The sequence below is a fragment of the Sorex araneus genome, chromosome 4 (assembly GCF_027595985.1).
Source record: "Sorex araneus isolate mSorAra2 chromosome 4, mSorAra2.pri, whole genome shotgun sequence".
NCBI classification, from domain to species: Eukaryota; Metazoa; Chordata; class Mammalia; order Eulipotyphla; family Soricidae; genus Sorex; species Sorex araneus.
In genome coordinates, this window is record NC_073305.1 from 54,340,571 (window position 1) to 54,366,092 (window position 25,522).

Genomic DNA, 25,522 nt, shown 5'->3' on the forward strand with positions numbered 1-25,522 from the left:
TAGAGGGGGCAGGGGATTGAAGTGGGGTCCACCACATTCAAGGCAAGCTCCCTACCCACTGCACTAGACCGCGTCAGCTCCAGACTTCCCTGAGAGCTCTCTCTGACGCAGCTGGATGTGCATGAAGAGGGCCCACCTGGGACAAAGAGAGACAGAGAGCTCGAGGACGGAGCGCGTGCCTTCATGCGGGAGACCTGGCTCTGATCCCCACCACTGCATGATTGCCAACCTGCCTCCCCCGGCATAGCATGACCCCTTGAGCACAGCCTTCCTGCTAAGCAGGTGTGGCCCCCCCCCCCAAAAAAAAAAAGAGAAAGAAAAGGGATAGCCTGTGGCAGTCCGTTCAGGGGTGGCCTGCACCCCAGCTTGGGCTGTGTCATTCTTTCCTCAGATTTCCTGAGGCCTTCCTCTCTCTGGAGAAGCCCTCCTATCTTGAGTGCCTGCCCTTCTTCCCCCCTCTTTCTCTTAAGGAAAAGGTCAGCTGCTCTCTCCCTGAAGGTATAAGTGGCCACTCAGCATCAGGTGGTCAGTGTTCTTGATATTCTGCTTCCTTTACTGGCCAGAGCTTGTCCCAGGTCCCCCGTTGGAATAAGGAAAAGTGAGAGTTTAGCCCTGGAGGAGCTGAACCCAGCTGCAGAAACATAGACAAGCCAGGCAAAAGTAACAGTACTGCAGCTCAAAGCTGACCGTCTCAGGCTTTGAATAGGTAGGATGCAAAGCAAGGGGGGTAAGTGAGAAGTGTTGGAGTTCAGAGTGCAGCTGGGTAGAGGAGGGTGTGAGTAGGACAAAAGGGTTAGGAGTGATGGATGTGATGGTCAGTGATGGAAGCAAGCTGGGAAAGGAGTGTTGTTTCTATTGCTCAGTTTGGGGACCTCACCTGGAGATGCTCAGGGGCTACTCCTGGCTCAGTGCTCAGGACTGTGAGGTGCTAGAACTCTTTCTTTACACACGAAGCATTGCTCTAGCCCTTTGAGCTGCCCATCCCCCCACCAGGTTTTTAAATGTGACCCCGGAGATCTAGCAAGATCCCTTAAATAACATTCTTTTTCGGCCTTTCTACGAAGGGAGCATGTCAAGAGGAAGGGGGCTTGGGAATGAACCCAGAGCAGTGGTGTGGTGAGCTGTGGGCTGACAGATCCAGCCTCCTAGTCCAGCCCCCGTCCTGGTTCTGCACTCTCCGGTTGGGCCTTTGTTTTTACAGACTCAGCCCCCTCTCAGTAAAAATGAGGTTGATGGTTCTTTCTTATCCCTTTGAAAGCACCACTGGCAGATTGTGAGAGAGCACAGTGTGGGGGGTCCCAAGAAGACAGAACTGAGTCTTCCTAGGGGAGAGAGGTGCTAAGGCAGGGGCCAGGGTGGAGGAGACTTGAGGTATGGTAGGTTCCAGGCTCCTGTATTCCTTCCCTCTCTCACAGGAGAGGGTTTTTTGGGCCTGCTCTGTGATACTGCTTCCTGTTCTGCTTAAGAGGTTAAGTTGGTTTTCCCCTTCACTGGTCATTAGAATTACCTGGAGAATTTGGGGAGGGGTGGGGGAGAGGGGACTCCCAGTGGTGCTGGAGGGGAGAGGGAGGGAGATTGAACCTTGGCCTCCCTCATGCAAAGCCTGTGTTCTGCTCTCTTAGTTTTCTGTCCTGCCCCCACGTGGGGAATTTGTTTTGGGTTTTTGTGGGAGCAGGGTCACACTTGATGGTGCTCAGGGCTTACTCCTGGCTCTGCACTCAGGACTGACTCCTGGGGAACTCAGCTCTGAGCTTAGAGACCATATGCGGTGCCAGGGCTGGAACCCAGTTTGGCTGCATGCATGGCAAGCACCTTATTGTCGTACTATCAGTAGTCCAGTACCTGGGAAAATTTTAAGACCTACTAATAATGCACGTGCTCCAGACAAGACTGGTTAAATGAAAATTTCTGGGAAATAGGGTCAAAGCACTACTATCTTTAGTGCTTTGTTCTGTAGGTCAGTGATGTTCAACCTTTTTGACTCATGTGAACTGGTCAAAGTAGGAGAACTAACTATTTCATGGACCTCTAAAGAAGAAATGAAAAACAAGATTTACAATTTTTGTGAGCACCGTCATGCTATACTCAGTCTGATTCTTGATTCGGATGCACCAAGTATTAACTGGCAATAAGGTTTTTTTTTTTTTACTAGACTAGTGGACCCTTGGTTTAGAGCCACTGTTCTTGGAGTCAGAGAGATAGTACATCAGCTAAGGCACTTTCTTTCACTGCATGCAGCTGTCCTGGGTTTGATTCCTGGCACCACATATTGTCCCCTGAACCCCACCAAGAATGATTTCTGAGCATAAAGCCAAGAGTAAGCTTCTGAGCACTGCAGGATGTGGCCCCAAACAACCAAATCAAACTAAAATAGAGTAAAATAAAATAAAAAAATATCATGACAGCTTTAAATGATTCTTGAGTCACCTAGATTGGGTCCTCTCTCTCTGAGGTAAAGGTGTAGAAACACGGGTGGGTAAAATACCTCTAAACAGGGCCGGGGAAACAGCCCAGAGGCCTAGGGCACACACTTTATAGGCAGGAGGCCCAGGTTTAATCCCTGGCACTTAGACCTGCAGCCCCACCCAGCACCATGGGGAGTGGTCCCAGGACTGTGGGAGAAGCTTCTGGGTAATGCTGAACCTCCAACCCAAAAACCTGACAAACAAAAAGTACCATTAAACAGCTGATCTCTTCTTCCTGCACTTGAGTGTTAGGGTAAATCTGGTACCTGTGTCAAGAGGAAAGAGAATGATTTGGGTTGGGCTGATTTGTAGCTTAGCTTTTTCAATGTCTCTTTCTTTTATTTTTTTTTTTTAATTTTTATTAAATCACCATGTGGAAAGTTACAAAGTTCTCAGGTTTATATGTCAGTTATACAATATTCAAACACCCATCCCTTCACCAGTGCCCAAATTCCACCACCAGAAACCTCAGTTTACCCCCCGCCCCCACCCCCTACCCCCTACTGTATAACTAATGAATTTCACTTCATTTTTTCTTTACCTTGATTACATTCCATAATTCAACACAAAACTCACTATAGTTGACATAACTCTCTCTCTCTCTTTTTTTTCTCTTTTTCCTTTTCCATTTTTTTTTTTTAATTTTTCCCCCTCATCCCCCTTCCTGCGCCTCATAGTATGGTGTACTCCACGCCACGTTGGCCAGCGTGGGGCTTTTGCTTAGCTCATAGTCCAGAGGTGGCTGTTACATTAAGAACCTTCAATATTTCAACAAAAACTTACTGTTATTATTTGGAGTTTCCCCCCCAAGTCTGACCTGTTCAAATGGAACCCTTTCACATTGATGACAATTATAAATGTTAAGTCGCGCGGACGCGGCAGCGTCCGCGCGGTTTTGGATTTCTGTATAAAGTCCTGGGAAAATTCTGCCAGAAATTACATATTTCCTCCATTAGCCGGCGTGGGGCAAAGGCTTAATTCACAGTCTCCATACATGGGTGCAGGCACTTGCTGGAACCCCAATTCCTAAAGCTGTCTCTGGTTCCCGCTTGTTCCACATCCACCGGCTCTGCAGGGGCATGGGCGCCCGGGCCGAAAACCCGGCCGGCCGGAGCCGAGCACGGGCCCGACTAGGGCTGGCTCTGTATCCTGCGGCTGTTTCAAGTTCAAAGCACACATTTTTTTTTTTTTTTCCGCGCCACCAAGTTTGTACCTTCTCAACGGACCCACAAAATGTCGGACACCACGCCTTCTCCCGGAGGGGAGAGAGACCAAGAAGGAAGGTTCTTTCCTCCGTTAGCCGGCGTGGGGCAAAGGCTTAATTCACAGTCTCCATACATGGGTGCAGGCACTTGCTGGAACCCCAATTCCTAAAGCTGTCTCTGGTTCCCGCTTGTTCCACATCCACCGGCTCTGCAGGGGCATGGGCGCCCGGGCCGAAAACCCGGCCGGCCGGAGCCGAGCACGGGCCCGACTCTCTTTCTTTTATTTTTATTTTATTTTATTTTATTTTCGGTTTTTGGGTCACACCCGGCGATGCACAAGGGTTACTCCTGGCTTTTCACTCAGGAATTACCCCTGGCGGTGCTCAGGGGACCATATGGGATGCTGGAATTAGAACCCAGGTCGGTTGCGTGCAAGGCAAACACCCTACCCACTATGCTATCGCTCCAGCCCCTCAATGTCTCTTTCAAAGCGGTCTGGATTTGTAGCCACATCAGTGTGGCTTTTGGTCCAAACTTATGTGCAGAGGCCTGCCTTGCTGGCACAAGGCAGAGCTTTTGATCCCAGGAACCTCCCATATTAAGAACCAGTCTCTGCGGGGCTGCCACTGGGGTCCTGGGCTCTGGCAACCAACTCAGTGTAACCTCAGGCAGCACTGTAACATCTACGAGAAGGGAAATAACAAACTCAAGTCTTTATTATTATTATTATTATTATTATTAGTTTGGGGTCACACCTGGGGCGATGCTTAAGGGTCGCCCCTTAAGTTACTCCTGGCTCTGCACTCAGGAGGTACCTCTAGTAGTGGTCAGGGAACCGTACAGGGTACCAGGGATTGAATCCTAGTCATCTACATGCAAGGCATGTGTCCTACTCTCTATACTGTCACTCAAACTCCTAGAGTTATTTGCAATATTTTGGTTTTGGGCTACACCTGCTATGCTCAAGGCTCTCTCCTAGCTCAGTGCTTAGGGCTCACTCCTGGCAGGCTCAGGGGACCATATGGGATGCTGGAGATTGAACCTGTGTTTGCTGTGTACAAGGCAAGCACCTGACCCATTATATTATCACTACAGTTCAAAAATAAAAAGTCTTCCTAAAATCTCATCAAATGAAGGCATCTTTGAATAGCAGTTGCTGTGCAATGAAATCTTTGTTTGGTGGGTTGGGTTTTTTTTTATTTTGGTCACACCTGGTGATGCTCAGGGCTAATCCTGGCTCTGTGCTCAGGGATCCTTTCTGGTGGGCTGAGATCTCCATATGTGGTGCCGGGGGTCGAACCTGCATCAACTGTGTGCAAGGCAAGAGCCCTTCATGCTGTACTATCACTCCAGCCTTGTGCAGTGTAATCTTAAATGCCATTTTTGGGGGCTCAGGAAATACATAAATGCCAAAGAGTATTCTCAGTGGGAAAATGATTTGTGTTGTAGAAGCGGCAGCCCCTCCTCCTGCAGCTTCTGTGTGGGAGAGAGAGGCCTGTGTGATGAGGGGTGGAGACTTCATTTTGTTGAACGGAACTGAGATCTTCTACCTCACGGGTGACTGAGAACGGAATAAGTGGTGAATTAGAAGCTTATTAAAGCCACTGGCACACACAGAATGTTCGAATGACATTGATATTCTCTTATCTTCCCTCAGTAAATCAGAAATCACATGGCTGCTCAGTTCTGGTCCTGTCCTAGCTTAAAGAGCGATGCGCCAGGCCACACTGGTTTGCCCAGATGCCCACGCTCTGGAACTTGAGCGAAAGACGTCTGCTCCGCTGCGCCACCAGGCTGAGGGCTGCGTGTCCTGGGGTGGAGAAGGAAGAAGGCCCTTTGGGGAAGTGGAAGCAGATGGCTGGGTGGGGGCAGGCATGGGTCTGAGTGTGACTCAGGGCTGCGGGCCTCTTAGCTTGCCCTCCAGTGCTTGACTGGCCTTGGTGGCAGGTGGCTATTGCCTTTCTCATCCTCATTGCTGAGTTGGATCCGCATCGAGAGGGAGGGGAAGGGGGGGATGAGCCACTGGAGGATTCGAGCTGCTGACTCTTGCTTCCCACACGGGGGTCTGACTTCAAGGCTGTTTTTCTGGGGGACTTTTCCAGACTTTCCTCTCTCTGAGTAAGAGCTGCAGCCTACTTGCGGGTCCTAGACAACTGGGTAATGTTCTCAGTTTATAGCATTGGAAATCTCAGGTGAAAGTTGTTCCTTTTGGTCTGGCTGGAAAAGGAAAAAAAAAATATTAACGTATTATCACAGAGGGACACTCTTGCCCCATTGAAGTGAGAAGTACTACTAAGACTCATCATCTTTTTTTTTTTTTGCTTTTTGGGTCACACCTGGCGATGCATAGGGGTTACTCCTGGTTCTGCACTCAGGAATTACCCCTGGCGGTGCTCAGGGGACCATATGGGATGCTGGAAATTGAACCCAGGTCGGCCTCGTGCCAGGCAAACGCCCTACCCGCTGTGCTATCGCTCCAGCCCCACATCGTTTTAGTTTTATCATCTTATCTTCTGTCTGTTCTCTTTTTAAGCCTGTAGCTGCTCGGCTGACCTGATGGAACTAGACTGACTCTGGAATCTCTGAATGTCTTCTTTTAGGGAAGTACTGTGGGTGGCCACCCCTGGGTGGACCTGCATGTACCCCAAATGTTTGGGCTGCCCCCTTGGGAAGAGGGTGACAGGATCAGCACCGCCGCAGCCTGCCCCTCCCTGGCCTAGAATGTGTGTGTCCCAGCACCAGAACTGGGTTTCCCGCCCTCAGCACTGCTGACATTGGGGCCAGCTAGTCTTTGGTTTTGGGGGTGCCCTGTTCAGTGCTCAGGGTGTTCAGCTGCACCCAGGCCTGTTGAGTAGATGACATTTCCACTCCTCCTTGCCTCATGACAACCAGGATTTCTTTAGACATTTATTTGCACCTGTCCTCTAGGGACAGAACCCCCACACCTATCTTCTCTAAAGAACCCTGCCCTAATGATAGGGTGTATTACTGCCAGAAGCAGTAATGCAGGGTGAGGCCGGGGCTTGGGGGTAGATACCTGCAGCATGAGGTGCTGGCATCTACCCCCTGCACTGCAAAACAAACAAAAACTTAGAGTGTCATTTTGGGGTATCACAACATCAGAACTTGGGCACTGGGGGCCAGAGAGGTGGCAGTGGGGAAAGCACTTGCTTTGTACACAGCAGATCAGACCAAGGTTCCGCATATGTCCGCCGAGGCTGCCAGAAGTGATCCCTGAGCACAGAATCAAAGCAAACAACCCAGGCTCTGTCTTACAGCTACTGCTTCCCTTATGTCAAATATTTCTAACTTTGATTGAATCAGGGTCAGCTGTATGCAAGGCAAATGCCCTACCTGCCATACTGTCACTCCGGTCCAACAAGAATTTTGATTTTTAAAATTTTTTTGCTTTTTGGGTGACACCCAGAGATGCTTAGAGGTTACTCCTGGCTCTGCACTCAGGAATTACTCCTGGCAGTGCTTGGGGGACCATATGGGATGTTGGGGATTGAACCCGGGTTGGCCGCATGCAAGGAAAATGCCCTACCCAACCCCCAATAAGAATTTTTAATGTTTTGTTTGTTACTACTTGGACCACACCTGGCAGTGCTTGTGAAGTTGCTCCCTGCAGTTCTTAGGGACCATGTACTGTTGAGGTTTGAATATCAGGCTCCTACATGCAAAGTATGTGTCCTAGTCTTTGGAACTCTGCCCCAAGCCCCAGTATTTATTTATTTTTAACTTGGCTAGAGAGTGAAACATTCTCTAGCCAAGCCAAGACAGAAAAAAAAAAAAAAACCCTGTTGTATACTAGGGATGGAGTGGAATTGGAATGTGCATTTTATTTTTCATTGGGAGTTGCATTCCTAGCATGAACATAGTACAGGGATTAGAACATGATAGGGGTTTAATCAGTGATGAAAATGATGATGATGATGATGATGACAGTGATGATGATGATTGTGGCTTTTTGGGTCACACCCAATGATGCTCAGAAGTTACTCCTGGCTCTACACTCAGGAATTACTCCTGGCAGTGCTTGGGGGACCATACAGGATGCCAGAGATTGCATTTGGGTTAGATACATGCAAGGCAAGTACCCTACCTGCTTTGCTATCGCTTTGGCCCCTAATCTGTGTTTATAATCAACAGCAACATTTTTTTTTTTTTTTTTTGCTTTTTTGGGTCACACCCGGTGATGCACAGGGGTTACTCCTGGCTTTGCACTCAGGAATTACTCCTGGCGGTGCTCAGGGGACCCTATGGGATGCTGGGAATAGAACCCGGGTCGGACACATGAAAGGCAAACGCCCTACCCGCTATGCTATCGCTCCAGCCCCAATCAACAGCAACATCTTATAAAATGCAGGTCCTAACTTAAAACTCAATTTATAGAGCAGGACAATTGAATCCAACCCGCATTCAATCCAGGTTGGATTCAATCCCTGGCATCGCATATGGTCCCCCGAGCACTGCCAGGAGTAATTCCTGAGTGCAGAGCCAGGAGTAACTTCTGAACATCGTTGGGTATGACCCCAAAAGCCAAAATCATCATCATCATCATCATTACCATCATCAACATTGAGTTGTAATTTAAAAATTTCTTTGTGGTGCTTAAATCACACCCAGAGGTTCTCCAGGGCTATTCCTGGCTTTATACTCAGGGGTCACTCCTGGAAGTGCTTGAGGTGCTGAGGACTAAATGTGGGTCTACTACATGCAAAGCATGTGCTCCACCCATACAATTATTTCTCTGCCTGAATATTTATGGGTTATAGTTTTTGGGTCACACCCAGCTATGCTCAGAGATTATTCCTGGTGGTGCTGGGGACTGAATCAGAGTTGTGCAAGGCAGACGCCCTATCCACTCACTGTAGTATCTCTCCAGCTCTGGGGCCGAAGCTGTAAGCCTTTCCAACTACAGAGCAACAGTAGAAGTGCAAAGTGGTGGCTTTTGTGAGGTACAGGCTCGTGTGTGGGCTGCACTGCTCGCATGCTGCTCATGGTACTCACTGCACGTCACACAGTCCTTGGGGTGCTCCTGTTTCCTGTTGCAGTGCTTGCTGGGGTCACTCACAGTCATGGTGCTCCTCAGGGCTGGAGTTCAGTTGTTGTGCTTGAACGCACATCTGGCCGTGGGGCATAGGACAGCACACACTTGGTGTTGTGTCATTGGGCATCACAAATGTTAGTGCAGTGGGACTGCACTCGGCCATGGGAGGGGTGCTGGGGGTAGAACTGCAGCCACGCCCCTGCAAGGCAGGACCCGCTGCCACATTTTCAGGCTTCATGAAGTGGTTTGTGAGAATGAACTGGCAGGGATATGATCTGGGGCTCAGGTTCACTTCCTGGCACTGTGTGCCTCCTGAGTGCAGCCCTGGATAGCCCCTGAGCACTGCAGGGAGTGCCTGGGAGGCTTCCAGAACCTCTGGGCCTCCTGAGCAGTCTCACAAGGCCCACAGAGGGGAAACAGAAACAACCACCCCAACAATCTGTTTATACATAGTAGTTCAGTTTTGTTGTTGTTGTTGTTGTTGTTTTTGCTTTTTGGGTCACACCTAGTGATGCTCAGGGGTTACTCCTGGCTTTGCACTCAGGAATTACTCCTGGCAGTGCTTGGGGGACCATATGGGATGCCAGGGATCTAACCCAGGTTGGCCACGTGCAAGGCAAACGCCCTACCCGCTGTGCTATCACTCCGGCCCCTAGTTGTTCAGAATGTATTTGTTCGTGCTAATACCAGCTTTACCTAGAGACTGATCTTGAGAAAATTCAATGTCAATTCTAAAGAGTGGATCACAGAATTTAATAAGTTCAGATGTTTGGGCTCGTGTCCTGAACCTCACTTTGCCCTTCTGTATTCACATTTTACACCTTTGTACCCTAGCCTTAACTCCGTGCCTCTAATTCTCTCATCTTATGTTCTATTAAAGGACTCATACAGTATACAAGAATTCTCTTTCTCTCTGTCTCTCTCTTACTCTCTCTCTTTTCCCTTACTTCCCTACTCCTCAAAGTCTTCTTTGCCTTTCCTTGGTGATTCATCCAAGTTGTGTGTATTGATCATTTATTCCTTTCTCATATGTAAATAGTGGAGTCTGATGTCTCGCGTGCTGAGGAACATCTGGCTTGTTTCTTCTTCTGAGCCAGCCCTTGTGCAGCTGCTGCGTGTGTCTTTGTGTGAACAGAATTGTCTCTTTCTCTGGATAGGAATGCAGGGACTAGGTCATGTCCTAATGACTTTTTTTTTTTTTTAAGAAACTGCCAGATTGTCCAAAGTGGCTACACATTTTATTTCCCCACTAACAATGTGGAGGATCCTCTTTCTTTAAGTTCTGGCCAGCATTTGAGATCATCATTATTTCATTCCAGCCAGAATGATAGATGTGTGAGGAGATCTCCTGGTGATCTTAGTGTGCATTTCGCTGATGACTACTAATGTCGAACATCTTTTCATGTGCTTATTTACCATCTGTATATCTTTCGAAAAGAACATTTTCTGCTGTGGTTGAGTGGAGTATTCTGTAAATGCTGATTAAATTTATTGGGCTGACGTGTACTTTATCTGAAATTTTCATTTACTTTTGATCCTATGATTTGTGGATTTATAATTGAGGGGGCCAGTCTGGTGGAGGGTGTTGGAACAGTGCTCACATGAAGCCCTGTAATTTAATATTGGAAATCATGGTGCCTAAAATTTTAAAAATAACTGAGGCTCTCCTCTCTCTTTTTTTTCAGGAATATATCATTCGAGTGCAAAGAGGAATTTCTATAGAAAACAGTTGGCAGGTGAGTATTTTTGACATTAAAAAACTATTTAAAACTTTTTCAAACAAAATTTTGAAGTTTTGAGTAAGACAAATACAAATCATATTTCTCTTTCATAGAAGACTTATGTAGAAGCCATTAGCAGCCAGACATGTGTTATAAAACGGCTTTTCTGCTCCCAGTTTGGTTGCATTTGTTTTTGTTTTTAACCTGGGGAGCATTTTAGACTTTACTCTCTAGCTTGAGGGAAGGGTAAACAGGATATGCAAGTTGCCCGTTTTGTTTTAGAAATTCCAGCCTCTCTCTCGTGCCTATGGTTTGGCTGGGGGTAGGTTAGAATTCACTCACTGTTGGAGGTAGACAGGATAGTCGGTGTCTCGGACAATGCACTGTTTTGGACCCTGGATTTCACGGGCTCCTGTGGCCCCCTCTGGGGCTCCATCCGGGTCTTCCCACTACCCTGGCCATGCTTCCTCTGTCATGAACTCAGAGAGAAACTTTTCAGCAAAAGTTCTTCCATCTGGGGGGCTGGAGCGATAGCACAGCCGGGAGTGTGTTTGCCTTGCACACGGCCAGCTCGGGTTCAATTCCCAGTATCTCATATGGTCCCCTGAGCACCTCCAGGAGTAATTCCTGAGTGCAAAGCCAGGAGTAACCCCCGTGCATTGCTAGGTGTGACCCAAAAAGCAAAAAAAAAAAAAAAGTTCTTCCATCTGGGCTGACTTGTCGAGAGAAAGTGGCTGATGGTGCTGATGAGGGGCCATTTCTTTCCTGTGACTACTTTCCTCGTTCCAAAAAACCCTAGGTCCGTCCCGAACCTCATCTCTCAGTGTACGCAGCCTCTGATTACCGTGGTCTACACTTGTCTTCTCTTTGCCTGAAATTTAAGTCTGCCTTTTTGTTTGAATTCTTACAATGTCTATTTATTTGTTTAACACTGGTCTTGGGGCCACACCCCGTGGTGCTTAGGGCTAACTACTGGCTCTGCACTCCAGGGGTCACTCCTGGCAGGCTCCAGGGCACCATATGGGGTACCAGAGTTTGAACCCAGGTCAGCTGCCCTACTGACAAATGCCCTACTGGCCCCCAGTGCTTACAGTGTTTATCTTCTCTGTTGAGCCCTTATTAAGGGCTATTAAGTGTTAGGCTCAGGTCTAAGCACAACCAGGTCCAAACACGACAATTCAAAAACCAGCCCTCGGTGGTACTAGCTCCACTTGATATATAGGAGGCAGTTAACTGGTCTAGCACACTTTGTGATAGGATAGGGTTGCAATTTGAGTATTCTCTGCGCTTAGCTACTGTGTTACCATTCGCTTCTTACATTTATTTAACTTTTTGATGTATGTCTGATAAGCAGGGCCAACAGCAATGTTCTACCAGAAAAATTGATGTTTGACGCAGTTTCCCAGACCCAGTGCTTTCTGGAGAATATTTAACAAAAAGTAGTTAGTTAGGCTCTACACTAGACTTACTGATTAGACTCCCTGTGCATGGGGGGCCTAAGTGATCTCCAGGTAATCCGTCCACACACATAACACATTTTTGAATCATCACTAAAGGCTAAAGTTGAAGTGCTCAAAAGCAAAATAATTCCTTGCCCCAAGTTAGTAGAATTGGGCCGTGGTCTAATCTCTGGCACCAACATGACTTCAGAAAAACTTCAGTCTTTTGAAGATCAGGCGGGAAGTGATGACATATGGACAGGGGTGAAGGCTCAAGGTCACTTTGGTGGAGGTGGTGGTGGGATGACTTTGTGCTTCAAAGCTATACAACAAAAAACAAACAAACAAAAAGCTGTAAAACTAGAGTATTGTAACCATATGACCAAAACTAATAATTTTTTTTTAATCCTTTACTTACCCTGGTTTAAGAGATTGTTAGTTAGGAGGCCAGAAACAGTGTAGCGATGCTGATGCCTGCTACATGCGCTTGATCCAGGCTTCCCAGCACCACAGGGCCTGAGCAGCGCTGTGCCCTTGGACACACAGAGAGCTGAGCATTGCCAAGGGTGGCCCCCGAGCTCCCTGAGTACTTGGGAGGCTGGGGCGGCCCCCTCCACATGAAAATAAAAGAATAAAAAGAAAAGTGCAGATAATGAAAGCAAGCTGTGCGAGAGGGGGTATGGGGAGAGATGTGGCCATGCACACTTGTGGGTCAGTAGAATCACAACGGGGAAGGTCTTATCCAGGGCACGAATGTCGTGAGCTGTCAGCCCTTTGCTCGATTTCATGTTCAGCAATACTTTTATTTTTTTTGTACATTATCTTTTCCTGTTTCCAGATGACTAGTAAGAAAGACATTTGAAAATGTCGAAACTTGTAAAGGTAATCATTTGACAACATATGTAAGTTTCAAATCATTTTGCCATTTAATGTATTTTTTTGGTTGTTTTTTTTGGGGGGGCCACACCTAGAGCTCAGGGCTTACTCCTGTCTCTGTGCCCGAGGATCAGGCTCAGCTGTGTGCTGTGCTGTCACTCAGGTCCACTATGCTGTATACTTTAAATTTGTGATGTACCGTCTGTCAGTAAAACAGGAAAAAATATGAAGGACTATTTATCCTGAAAACAAGTACATCATTTAAGTGCTGAGCCTGTTTTCTGGGATAAGCAAGTTAAGCATCAGTTTTTAGATCTACTTACTATCTTTAGTATAAGTGACTTGACTCTAGGCTGCTGCTAAAATAAGAAAATCATAAGAAAAAAAAAATTTTTTTTTTTTTCAGAATCATAATACTGTCCTATCTCTTACAGGTTGTCAGGAGATATAGTGACTTCGACTTGCTGAACAATAGCTTGCAGGTAAATATTTTGTTTTGTTTTTGTTTTTGTTTTTTTTTGCTTTTTGGGTCACACCTGGCGATGCACAGGGGTTACTCCTAGCTCTGCACTCAGGAATTACCTCTGGCCGTGCTCAGGGGACCATATGGGATGCTGGGATTTGAACCCAGGTCGGCCGCGTGCAAGGCAAACGCCCTACCCGCTGTGCTATCTCTCCAGCCCGCAGGTAAATATTTTGAAACACCATGGCACACATTGATTGCTTGGGGCTTGCAGAAACTGATTGGAAATGGCAATATCAAGAATATGTGGTTAATGAATTTCCCTGGCCAACACGGCAACTTCACACTTTCAACAGATGCTGTGACTCTTAATGGTATATGTAGTTATTAGTGGTAGAGCGCATAGCTCACATGGATGAAGTCCTAAATTTAATCCCTCACACCCCAGAATGAAACAAAACAAAAACGTATATATACTTCCCGGCACAAACATGTGATTTGTAAGTAACAGTCGCCTTGCAGCTGAGTTCCTTTGTGCAGACTGCACCCCTGCCATGACTGTGAGGCGCTCTACATTTCCTCCCTCCCATAAATTAGGGATGATGAATAGATTGCTCAAGTTACTCATTTAGGCTCAAAATCAACATTCAGCAGTAACTAGAGACTTTTTTGCTATAATTCTTTTTCTTCTCTTGCTTATCACATTTTGAATCTCTTTCATTTAAACATTCCCAGCTTGGTAGCCCTAATGGAAACTGGGCTGTGTTGCAGAGTCTCTCTTTTGGAAACATAGTGCTCAGAAAGATTTATAGGCCCCCGGGGGTCATTAACACCACAGAACCTCCTGGCAATACCACCCATGTCTGTACTTGGCAGATTGTCCTTCAAGTGCCATGGGTGACTGTAGCCCATTGGATCTTTATCATGCCTTCATGCCTCAGTTTGTATTGGAAACAGTGCTTGAAACCAGAGCCAGAGCACTTGGTTTATGGTCAACTCCACCCTTAGGCGTCTCCATTGGTGACGCAGCATCTTCACCTACTATGAGTCACCTCTGTGCCTGTTCATGGAGGTCAGGACTGCCAGCTGGGCGGCAGCTGATGTTCCTTCCTTTCAGAAGGCTATGTTTTATCAACTAGACTTTGGAAAACAGCATTGGCAGAGTCCAAACTTTAACATTATTTGCAGCACGCCGAAAGCAGAAGTGTCTTTACCTTCAGATAGAATCAGCCCAGTGTCTGCAGAATTTTAGGTAATTGCCATGTTGTCATAATTTGACGCATGTGTTATTTTAAAATTTTAATTATAGGATGGCCAGTAAAACTCCCCAGTTAGGATATTGGCAGAGCCCAGTTAAAAATTTAACTCCAGCTGTACCACCCAATTAAAAATTCTGGATTTCCTGGGGCGCACGGTTGCATTCACAGCTGCACAGCATCTCCAAACTCTACAGCACTGATAATCCAGTGGGAGCACACCAGAGTAGATGGGACGTAACATAGAAGCCAACCAGTCTCAACTAACAAAAGCATTAACACAGCAGGCTTAACTTGTAACAGCATTTTAGTAATCCCTCATACAAGGACTTAATGCCTCCATGTTGAGATACAACAATTTACACTCATTTTCATCTAAATAAATATTTTTTTATCTTTCCATTAGTGATTTATTGGTGAAAGCATATAAAATATATTATTGTGGGCCTTCTACAGGGGAAGACTTGAGATGTATTGGGAAAATTGGAAACAGTGGTTGAGGGAAGGTGATAGTTAGTGGTGGTGGGATTGGTGTTGGAATATTGAATGCTTGTAACAAATCATCATGAATAACTTTATTCACCACAGTGTTTAAATAAAGTGTGAGGGGAAACAATTTTACATATGTAGGCCTTACCTATTTCTTTTTCTTTTTTTTTTTTTTCTTTTTGGGTCACACCCGGCAGTGTACTGGGGTCACTCCTGGCTCATGCACTCAGGAATTACTCCTGGTTTTGCTTGGGGGACCATATGGGATGCTGGGAATCAAACCTGGGTCGGCTGCGTGCAAGGCAAATGCCCTACCCACTGCGCAATTGCTCCAGCCCCCATAGGCCTTACCTATTTCATGTAAACTTCAAAATATATAAGCACAGAATTTTTAAAAAGTCTTATTAATTGTAAAAAACTAAAGGCACACCGACGGGCGTGTGCACTCGCGGGCTCTTCAGGCGGCTCTGTCTCACCGCTCGTGTTCGGTGCTCTGGAACCACTGTGTATGGGCTGGATCGGGATGGCCGTTGGCCAAGGACCGGCAAGGGAAGAATGAGGACCAAGCTGGTTGCTGATTAGTTACCGTTTATTCAATCTTCCATCTTCCCCATCTCCCACACTCCCAGCTCCGTCCTCCCTCTCTATCTACTGCAGCCTCTCTGGCTTCTCTAGTCTCTTCTACTTGTCCCTCCCACCCTCCCTCTAGGCTACCCCCAGCCAGGTAGCAAAATCAACATAAGAAAGCCCTTCCTGAGGGCAGGGCATTCCAAAGCCCTTCCTGACTGTTCTTTTCCTTAGTCCAAACACTTATTAACATCTTAATACTAGTTATTTTTGTATGGACATAGCAAGGGATACATTGAGGTTTGCAAGGCAGCTCTCCTGGCAACATCTTGCCACAGACTCAGACCACAGCACTCAGGCCAGATTAATCATTCCTCACCCTAGCAGGGTCCAAATCTAGTTATCACTGTTTGGATCATGACAACATTTGTCCATGATCAAGCTCTTAACTTATAGTTAAGCATTAGGCACCTTGGCCAGGCCCATCTCGATGCCAGGGTAGCACACAACTCACCGCTTGCCCTGGGTCCGTCTCGTCCCTCCTCTTTCGGGGGTGCTAGGAAGTAAGGGCAGCTGAGGCTTAGGTTGAGAGAACAGATGCCCAGGAGGAAAATATCATGTAGAGTCAAATGACTCCCAGGTTACAAAAGCATAGCATTTGCTAAGTCTTCCTGTGTCCATACAAAAAGGACATTGCTCTGAATAAACTATGCAAAGGAGTCAAGGAGAAGAGAAAAACAATATTTACAAGTCAACAGAACACTAAGAAAGAAGTTACAAATAAACAAAGAGGAATGAGAGCACTGTAGCAGGAGTAACCCAATAAACCTAAACTACCTGAGGCTATGTTATCCTACAATTAATGACAAGTGAAACATGATTATTACCATGAGATCTAAGTAGCACTGCACTGTTGTCCCATTGTTCATCGATTTGCTGAAGCGGGCAACAGTAACATCTCCATTGTGAGATTTGTTGTTACTGTTTTTGGCATATTGAATATGCCAAGGGGAGCTTGCTGGGCTCTGCCATGCGGGTGGGATATTCTCGGTAGCTTCACGAGCTCTCCAAAAGGGACAGAGGAATCGAACCCAGGTAGGCCAAGTGCAAGGCAAACGCCCTACCCGCTGTGCTATTGCTCCAGTCCATGAGATACAAGGACAAAATAAAATTTAATGCAATATGTTTTAGATCCAAGAGTTGAAAACTTACTTTTGTAAGTGAAAATAGGCATTTTTCTATGTTGTATTAAATAGTTTTTATTTCCTTATTTACATAGGTGAAAATTATATAACTATCAAAAACAGCTTTTACTGATTGAGTTTTTGATCATTCAGTTTTCCATTTTGTGAAGTTTTGTTGGAGCAAGCCATGTACAGTAAATCTGTTATGTGTCTCAGGGGGACAGGTTGGAGTTGGGAGGGAAACTGGGGACACTGGTGGAGGGAAAGTTGCGCTGGTAGGGTTGGAACACTAACTGCCTGCAACAACTGTATTATGAGCAGCTTTGTAAATCATTTTGGGTTTGTTGTTGTTGTTATTTTTATTTATTTTTTGTTTTTCTTTTTGGTCACACCTGTTGATACTCAGGAGTTACTCCTGGCTCTGCACTCAGTAATTACTCCTGGCGGTGCTTGAGGGGATCATATGAGATTCCAGGGATCCAACCCTGGTCGGCCACATGCAAGGCAAACACCCTATTGGCTATACTATTGCTCTGGCCCCCATCACAGTGTTTTGATAAAAATAAATTTAAAAGAACATTAATTGATTTAGTGCTGTGTTCTTACTTTCTAGTTAAACCAAAGCCAAGCCTGTGATAAGAATGTAGATAAAGCACAGATGTGCAGTTTATCCCACCAGAGGTTTTTCTTCACAAGTCCTTCCAGAGTTTTCCATGTGATGTTTCACAGGTCATTTGGGCATTAGTGTTGGCCCTACTATGTGTTCTCATCTTATGTACAAGTAAACCTTTGCCCAGTATTAAAGGCCAGGAAGTGATCTTTTACAGTGCTCTTCAATGTAAGAGAAGAGTAAGAATCATGTCAGAAATATGACTGAAATAAAAAATGCCTGGACCCACTCTCCAGGAATGGGGGATGGGGTGGGATCTGGGATGGAAAGAAGGATTTTAGTTCGTATGTGTTCTTGATTTGGGTATTTAAGTTTGAATCTCCAGAACTATTCAGTACGGACTTTATAATGGATTTTATTTTTGCTTCAGTATAATTTTCCCTTTTAAAATCTGCACTTTTGATGTGCCTCTTATTTCAAATGCAAATATTCACATGTATTGATGTTGGCTTATGGTAGGCAGGATATGGCCAGACATCATTTCAGTGGGAGGTTTTTCCAGATCCAAGTAAACAAACAGAAGAAAGAACATACAGCTTTTTGCCAACAAAATAATTTCAAAACAATCTCCACAAAATAGACCTAAAAGGACTCCAAAACCACCAAGTAAAACTGTGACTATGATTTTAGGTGTCTGATTACCCTTCTGACAGATAAATGAATTCCTGCTGAAGAAAGGGAAATATAATACACATATGCAAAGACTAAATGCAGTAGGAAAAAATGCTGACATTAAAAAAAACAACCCAGGATGTAAAATTATATGTGCAGTATGGTATAATTACATAAACTGTTTAGAATAAAAGATGAAAGGGAAACGTGCCAGAATGTTCACAATGGTGATTCCAGGTGGTGGGATTATGAGTTATTTCTTTCCTTTTTTCTGTTACTTTATATTGGTTCTGAATTCTCCAAGTTCTCTACAAACAAACTTATAGAAACTTATAGAAAATAAGCTTGTAGGGGAATTTTCTATACAGTTGGTGTAAACTCAACCAAGAGGCCACCCCCCCAAATTTTAAGGCAAATAACCATAGTCACTGTCTTGGGAGACAACGTACAGCAAAGGAAAAGGAAAAAGCACAGAGTTGAAATGATGGGGACTGAGCAGAGAGCCCACGCCTGAGCCCCACCCCAGGGAGGGGACCTGGGCTCAGCCTCCTCCTGGTCCTCACCTTCCCCATCTAAACCAGGCAGCTTTCAGACCTGTCCTACTGCCCGTTGATGACACCTGAGAGAGTGCTGTGTAGTTGGGGAGAAATTAAGACAAATTAAGGGTCAGTAAAGAGTTTGTAACTCCCTGGAATACTTACTGGAACATAGTTGAAGGCAATTTGCAGATCATTAAGATCCAATCTTGACATGATGTGAAGTTGAGACATGAATGAGCTCAGAGTTTGAAGACCTTTGCTCCAGACAAGAGCTAGTTTTCTCGAGATAGATTCAGTGTGTCATGTAATGTAGAGGCTCTGCTACTAGCTGGTCTAACTCTGGGCTCTGGACCCCATTGGAGTGACAGTATGTCATTGTCCTTGGCATTGCTATTCTGCAGAGGTTAGGGATTTCTCTACTGCCTTGGATATGTGAGGCCTGGAGTTTGGTTGGTCCCTGGCACTGTAAAACAGAAATACGGATCTCACACAACACACACACACACACACACACACACACACACACACACACACACGTGCGCGCGCATGCACGCACGCACACACCTACCTCAAAAGGTTTTTTGTTTTGTTTTGTTTTTGGACCCCCACCCAGTGATGCTCAGGGGTTACTCCTGGCTCCCCACTCAGGAATTACTCCTGGAAGTGCTGGGGGGGGTGTCGGGTTGGCCGCGTGCCAGGGAAATGCCCTACCCTACTCGTTGTACTAGCTCTCCAGCCACCACTGTTTTTGTTTTTTTTTTTTTAAGGGGGTTTGTGGGACCTTAGTTTGTGGTGCTTAGGGCTATTCTTGGCTCTGTGCTCAAGAATGATCCCTGGTATTGCTTAGGAGACCATATGTCATGTCAGAGACACAAACTGGGTTCTGCAGAATACAAGGTAAGAATCTTAATCCTTGTATTATCTCTCTAACTCAAAGTTTTAACGAATCTGGATGGACTGAACACGTGTATTTACTTATCCTTCTCCCCAAAACCACTCAGACAACAGGAAAGTGATATTACATCTACACAGACACACACACACACACACACACACATACACACACACACACAAAGAAAAAAGAGAAGAAAGTTAAAGACTGAAGTCACAGGTTTTGTCCATAAAGTAGCTGTGAAGTCATGAGCTGCAGATAAGCCCCAAGCAGATAACCCCAAGAGCTTTTAGACAGTGCTCAGTGCTTTGCTCTTAATATAAGCAGATAACCCACAGCCCAGGATTATCAGATCCCAGTTTCCAGCACCGAAGATAAGGGCTGTAACAAAGAGAGAAAGAAAGAGAAAGGGGGGAAGGAAGGGGAAGGTGGAAAGAAGGAAGGAAGGAAGGAAGGAAGGAAGGAAGGAAGGAAGGAAGGAAGGAAGGAAGGAAGGAAGGAAGGAAGGAAGGAAGGAAGGAAAGAGAAGGAAGGAGAAGGAAGGAGAAGGAAGGAGAAAGAAAGACAAGCTAACTTTCAGGAAACAACATGTGCTATAAGAACATTTTAGGTACTTCAGAAAAACATTCTATAATCTTAGATAAGAAGTTGAGGACCTGGAGAGATAGTGCAGCAGGTAGGGCACTTACCTTGCATGTGGTTAGTCCAGGTTTGATCCCCATGTAGACCCTCGGTTCTGCCAGAAATGATTGCTGAGCACTGCCAGGTGTGAGCCCCCCCCATTTTTTTTTAAAGGGGCAGGAGAGATGTTGCAAAAGGCTGGGGTTGAAGGTTTAGACTGAGAGATTTAGATAAAAAGTTTAGATTTGAAGACCAAGCCGGGAAAATTTTTTTTATATATACACTGCCACTTGCCAGAATGGATCTACAGCTTTCTAAAGAAAAAATCAGCATGGCTTTTTGTTTTAGCTATACGCATTTATCTGATATAAGCAAGAATAGCATAATGAAACTGTAACCTAACTATATTGGAAAAAATAGGGGCAGGATTGGTGGTGGGGAGGGTGGGAGGGTGAGGTCAGGATTGTGAAAGCAGATTTTGCCACTTATAATTTATTGATAATGCATAAAAGTGTTCTGTCTTACTTGGGAATGACATGGATATAATACCTTTTTAAATTATTATTCTAGATTGCAGGCCTAAGTCTACCTCTTCCTCCCAAAAAACTGATTGGCAACATGGATCGTGAATTCATAGCCGAGAGGCAGAAAGGTCTTCAGAACTATCTCAATGTTATCACCACAAATCATATCTTGTCTAATTGTGAACTGGTTAAGAAGTTTTTAGATCCAAACAACTATTCTGCAAACTACACTGGTAAGCAAAAGAATCTGTGTGCTATGGTCAAAAGGCAAGAGGGCTCTTGTTTTTCCTGGAGGTAACCTATGTGAGATAAACACTGCTTTCAAATGGGAGCTGTATGTGTGTGTTGCAGAGTATTATTCATTCCCTAATATGTATCAGATTGTAATTGAGTGTTGTGTAAGAAAGTAATGCTTATGGGACCACAAGATAGCCCAGGGTTAAGGCATTTATGACTCCAGATCTATGCCTGGCGTCACATGATCTACCAAGCATCAGAGGGAGCAAACCCTTGGACACAGGTCTGGGAATAGTCCCTGAGCACCACTGGTTGACCCAAAAATAAAATTAAAAAGAAAAAGGAGAGGGACTTTTAAAAATGCTCCTGATACAATACAGGTACAAAGAAGTCACTGTGTTTGTTCAGGGCATTCAGTATTTTTTATCGGGAAGGTAAGGCTAGAGTAGATTTTTCCTCTGGGTGACAAGGGTGTAGACATGACTGCCAAGCTTCTGGAAATACAGGGCGGTGGGGGGAGGTAGCCCATCCTGACCCTGAGAAAACTTGGAGATGTCCATCATAAAACCCACATACCCGAATTCTCAGCAGATTATATCTCAGTGAGGTCCATCCTGGGGACATGGCAGCAATTTTGGATGGTGGAAGCAGGTTGCAGCTGGGGACTCTGCTTGGGCGGGCACCAGGCTGACCCACCTGCCTCCGGTTTACCCTGGTCTGTTCAGCTTTGCACGGGTCCAAGATTAACTGTGACTTTTGATCTTTTTTTGAGACTTATGGGTCTCTGGAGCAAGGCTTGTAGAAGAGCTGACATGGTGGGCTAACATGGCTGATGCTTCCAGCAGTATAGGGAAGTGGCGGGGGGGGGGGGGGGCAGGAATGGCCCACTCCAACTCTACAAAAGCCCAGAGATTTCAGTCACAAAACCTACACATAGGAATTTTCAACAGATTAATATCTCAGTGTGGTCCATCCTGAGGTGGTGGAGTTGGAATCTGGCCAGAGGCATGACGGCGATTTTGGATTGTGGCCGCAAATGGCTGCCAAAGGCTCTACTTGGGCAGGCACCAGGCTAACCTTCCCCTCTCTGATTTACCCCCATCTGTTCATTTGTACATGGGTCTGAGATTAACTGCAGCTTTTGAGGTCTTTCTAGATTTATTTATGGGTCTCTGAAGCGAGGCCCATATATGAGCTTGTAGAGCTGAGCCTGAGGTGGTTTGTGGGTGTGGCTCACACATGCCTAACTTTTAGCCATTTCATTTCTTGGGAAACTTGGTCCTGGGTTGTTGGGGTCCGGCCAGAGCCACAGCGGCAATTTTTGGGGTATGAGGAAACCTGAAGGCACCATCAGACTGCTGATGCACTTGCCCCGCCAGTACAGGTTGACCTGCTGGCGGCAGTACACCCCCGATTTGATTATTTGATTTGTATTGAACTTGGTTGTGGTGGCAGGGGAGGGGGAGTAGGGATACTCTCAGCAGTGCCGGGGGTGCCAGGGATTGAACCCAGGGCCTCTCACCTGCAAGACCTGTGCTGTACCCTGTGAGCCACATCCTGGCCTCATGGCTCTGTTTCTTTATGTTTACAACCCATGGTGTTTGTGGTTTTCTGAGAATTACTTTAAACACACTGTGAGGGCTAGAGAGATAGTACAGCAGATAGGGTTCTTGCCTCACACACAGCCGACCCAGGTTCAATCCCCATCACCACACATGGTCCTTGAGGAGAGAGCCAGGAGTAAGCCCTGAGCACTGTAACCCCCAAACAAAACCCCACTCCCATGCACCCCAAAACAGCAACAAACATCCCACGGCCATGATTCTGGAGGGCTCAGTCCCCCCAAGACCCACTTTGTGCACAGTTTAGGTGGGTTGTCTTACTACGTTTCTTCCCTGGATCAGAGGTTGAAAGGCGCTTCCCTTCCCATGCCAGTTACACACTAAGCTAGCAGCCTGGCATCAGCAAAGAGACTAGTTAAATATTTACTACCCTCTGGAGTGATTTCCTGGAGTCCAGCAGGGACCCAGAGAAACAGCTGCAGAGGCTAGAATTCAACTTTGTTGCTTTGTGAAAGCTAAGCCATGCTTAGAATATTTCTACAGAGAACTCTGGATATTATCAGTCAGCTGATTTCCTGCTTAGAGAACAGATTGATTGCTTGGTTACTTTTGGGCCTAACAGCATTATTTTTGAAGTAATTAGGAGGCGCTTTCTTAAGAGAGGGAGAGGGAGGTCTGCTTCTCAGTCTTTCTGCATGGTAAGCAAAATCAGAAACAGTGGTAGGGCTGAGTTTATAAAACTCCCCAGTAGCTCCCAGTCGGAAGCCAAGTTTGAAAACCTCAGCTCGGGGCTGCTGCCCACTGTGTGTTTGATCCTGTGACCGGCAGCAGTGACATCACTGGGAGCTTGTCAGAAATGCAGCATTCAGGCTGGATCTGCTCACCAGGGTCTGCTTTAAACAGTGTTCCCTGGTGACTGGCACACACGGGCTAAAGTTTGAGAAGCTTTGTTCTAGAGTGTACCTACTGACCTCTACCGGTCATACGCACAGGGATATGAAGAAATTACTTTCCCGAGTGCAGCCAAGAGAAGGAAAGCTTACTTCATACTCCCGTCTAAAGGCGTCTAAAGGCTGGAGAGGCAGTGCCTGTATTGCAAACCATAATGCCCCAAAGGGGAGAGAGACCGACAGAGAAAGAAGAAAATTGCCTGCTGTAGAGACAGGCTGTGGAAAGGGTCCTGAAAAGGAAACTGGGGACATTGGTGATGGGAAATTTACATTGGTGGAGGGATGGGTGTTGGAACACTGTATGACTAAAACCAGAGACTCCCACCAGAGCCCACAGATGCACAGGCCCACCGCCACTCATTAGAGCACTTAGCCCAGTAGCGAACCAACAGTGGGCAGATGGATGCTCTTTTGAGAGAGGTGCTGATTTATTTCCCCCCTTGAATGAAATGTTGGAACCTCTCTTAGCCCTCAGCTGACTCACCCCAAGGCAGTCTCAGAAACAGGAAGTCCAGCCTGACTGGGCTGGCCCCAGGAAAGCCTGGCTCAGTGCTCCCGACTCTCTGAAATCCTCGGCACAGCCCATGGCTCCCGGGGCGCTGTGCATCCCTGCTGCTGGTGCTTCTTTCCACAGGACCCCCCCCCCTCCGCATGTGGGTTCTGTCTCTACTTCTTGGTTTCTAAATGTTCTGCACTCACCCCCGAGCTATACTGCAGCAACCCTGACCTCACCACAGCCACTTTTCCTGCCCAGAGCTCTGACAGAGCATCCTTGTTGGAGGGACACTGTGGTGCCAGCGCAGCCCCCAGGGAATGGGCCACCAGGAGGTCTCAGGACATGGGCAGCTGCCTTCTCTCCTCCCAGGGCCCCAGCCTGGGACTCCTGCTACTTTTATTTTCTGATGTTCACTGTGGACTGGAGCGATAGCACAGTGGGTAGGCCATTTGCCTTGCAGGCGGCCAACCTGGGTTCGATTCCTTTGTCCTCTTGAAGAGCCCAGCAAGCTACCAAGAATATCCTGCCTGCATAGCAGTGCCTGGCAAGCTACTCGTGGTGTATTCGATATGCCAAAAACAGTAACAAGAAGTCTCACAATGGAGACGTTACTGGTGCCCGCTCAAGCAAATCGATGAACAACGGGACTACAGTGCGACAGTGCTACAGATGTTCACTACAGGCCAAACCCCACATAAAGGAACTGTAGCCCTTGGCCTTCCCTGGGGATGTTGTGAGGGGTTTGTTGAAATTAGAAAGTCTGACTGTGGGACAACTGTCATCCCAGAAGAACCGGTGTTCTCAGCCGTGAGGGGTTTCTGTTGGTAATCACACGTGCACACCCACATGTACTGCTGTATTTGTCTTTTTTTTTTGCTTTTTGGGTCACACCTGGCAATGCACAGGGTTACTCCTGGCTTTGCACTCAGGAATTATGCCTGGCAGTGCTCAGGGGACCATATCCTGAATTGGTATGGGAATCAAACCCGAGTCGACTGCATGCAAGGCAAACGCCCTACCCGCTATGCTATTGCTCCAGTCCCTGCTGTATTTATCTTATTTGTAAGATACTCCTCTTCTTTGGATGCTTAGGGGCTATTCCTAGCTCTGTGCTACTGGGGGTGTTCAGGAGAGCGTGTGGTCCTGGGGAGTCAGACCCGGACTCCAGCTGGGCTGTGCTCTCTGCCTATTGAGCTATCTCTTTACCTCAGCAGGGGGCACAGCAGGCAGCGCTTAGGGGTGCTGGGGACCAGGAGGGGCCAGATTGAATCTGGTTCTCCTACATACCAGCATGCACTCAACCCGTTGAGCTAGCTCTTTATTTGTACGGAATTTCTGTTGTTTACAAGAAGATTTGGGGCTGGAGCGATAGCACAGCGGGTAGGGCATTTGCCTTGCATGAGGTCAACCCGGGTTTGAATCCCAGCATCCCATATGGTCCCCTGAGCACCGCCAGGGGTAATTCCTGAGTGCAGAGCCAGGAGTAACCCCTGTGCATCGCCAGGTATGAACCAAAAAGCAAAAAAAAAAAAAGCAGAAGATTTGGGGCTGTAGGAGGCTGGCCCAAAGGGCTGGAGCACATCCTTCAAAGGCTGGACCATGGTTCGATCCCTAGCACTGTCTGTCCCAGGCACCACTGTGAGGGACTCCCTGAGCCCTGGTGGAGGGGGAGTGGCCTGGGGGTAGCCCATAACAAAAAGA

General features: G+C 46.5%; 1 protein-coding gene across 20 annotated transcripts in view; it reads left to right on the top strand.

Moving 5' to 3' along the window:
• Positions 1-25,522, top strand: part of PXK (PX domain containing serine/threonine kinase like) — a 96,384-nt gene that overhangs the window by 30,854 nt on the left and 40,008 nt on the right. For all 20 annotated transcript variants that reach the window (XR_008629718.1, XR_008629719.1, XR_008629720.1 and 17 more), the window contains exons 2-4: positions 10,409-10,459; positions 13,194-13,241; positions 20,623-20,809. Coding sequence is in view for 16 of the 20 variants with exons in the window: in XM_055134287.1 (XP_054990262.1) it covers positions 10,409-10,459; positions 13,194-13,241; positions 20,623-20,809 (286 nt within the window). In the remaining 4 variants the exon portion in view is untranslated. The remainder of the gene's footprint in view (positions 1-10,408; positions 10,460-13,193; positions 13,242-20,622; positions 20,810-25,522) is intronic.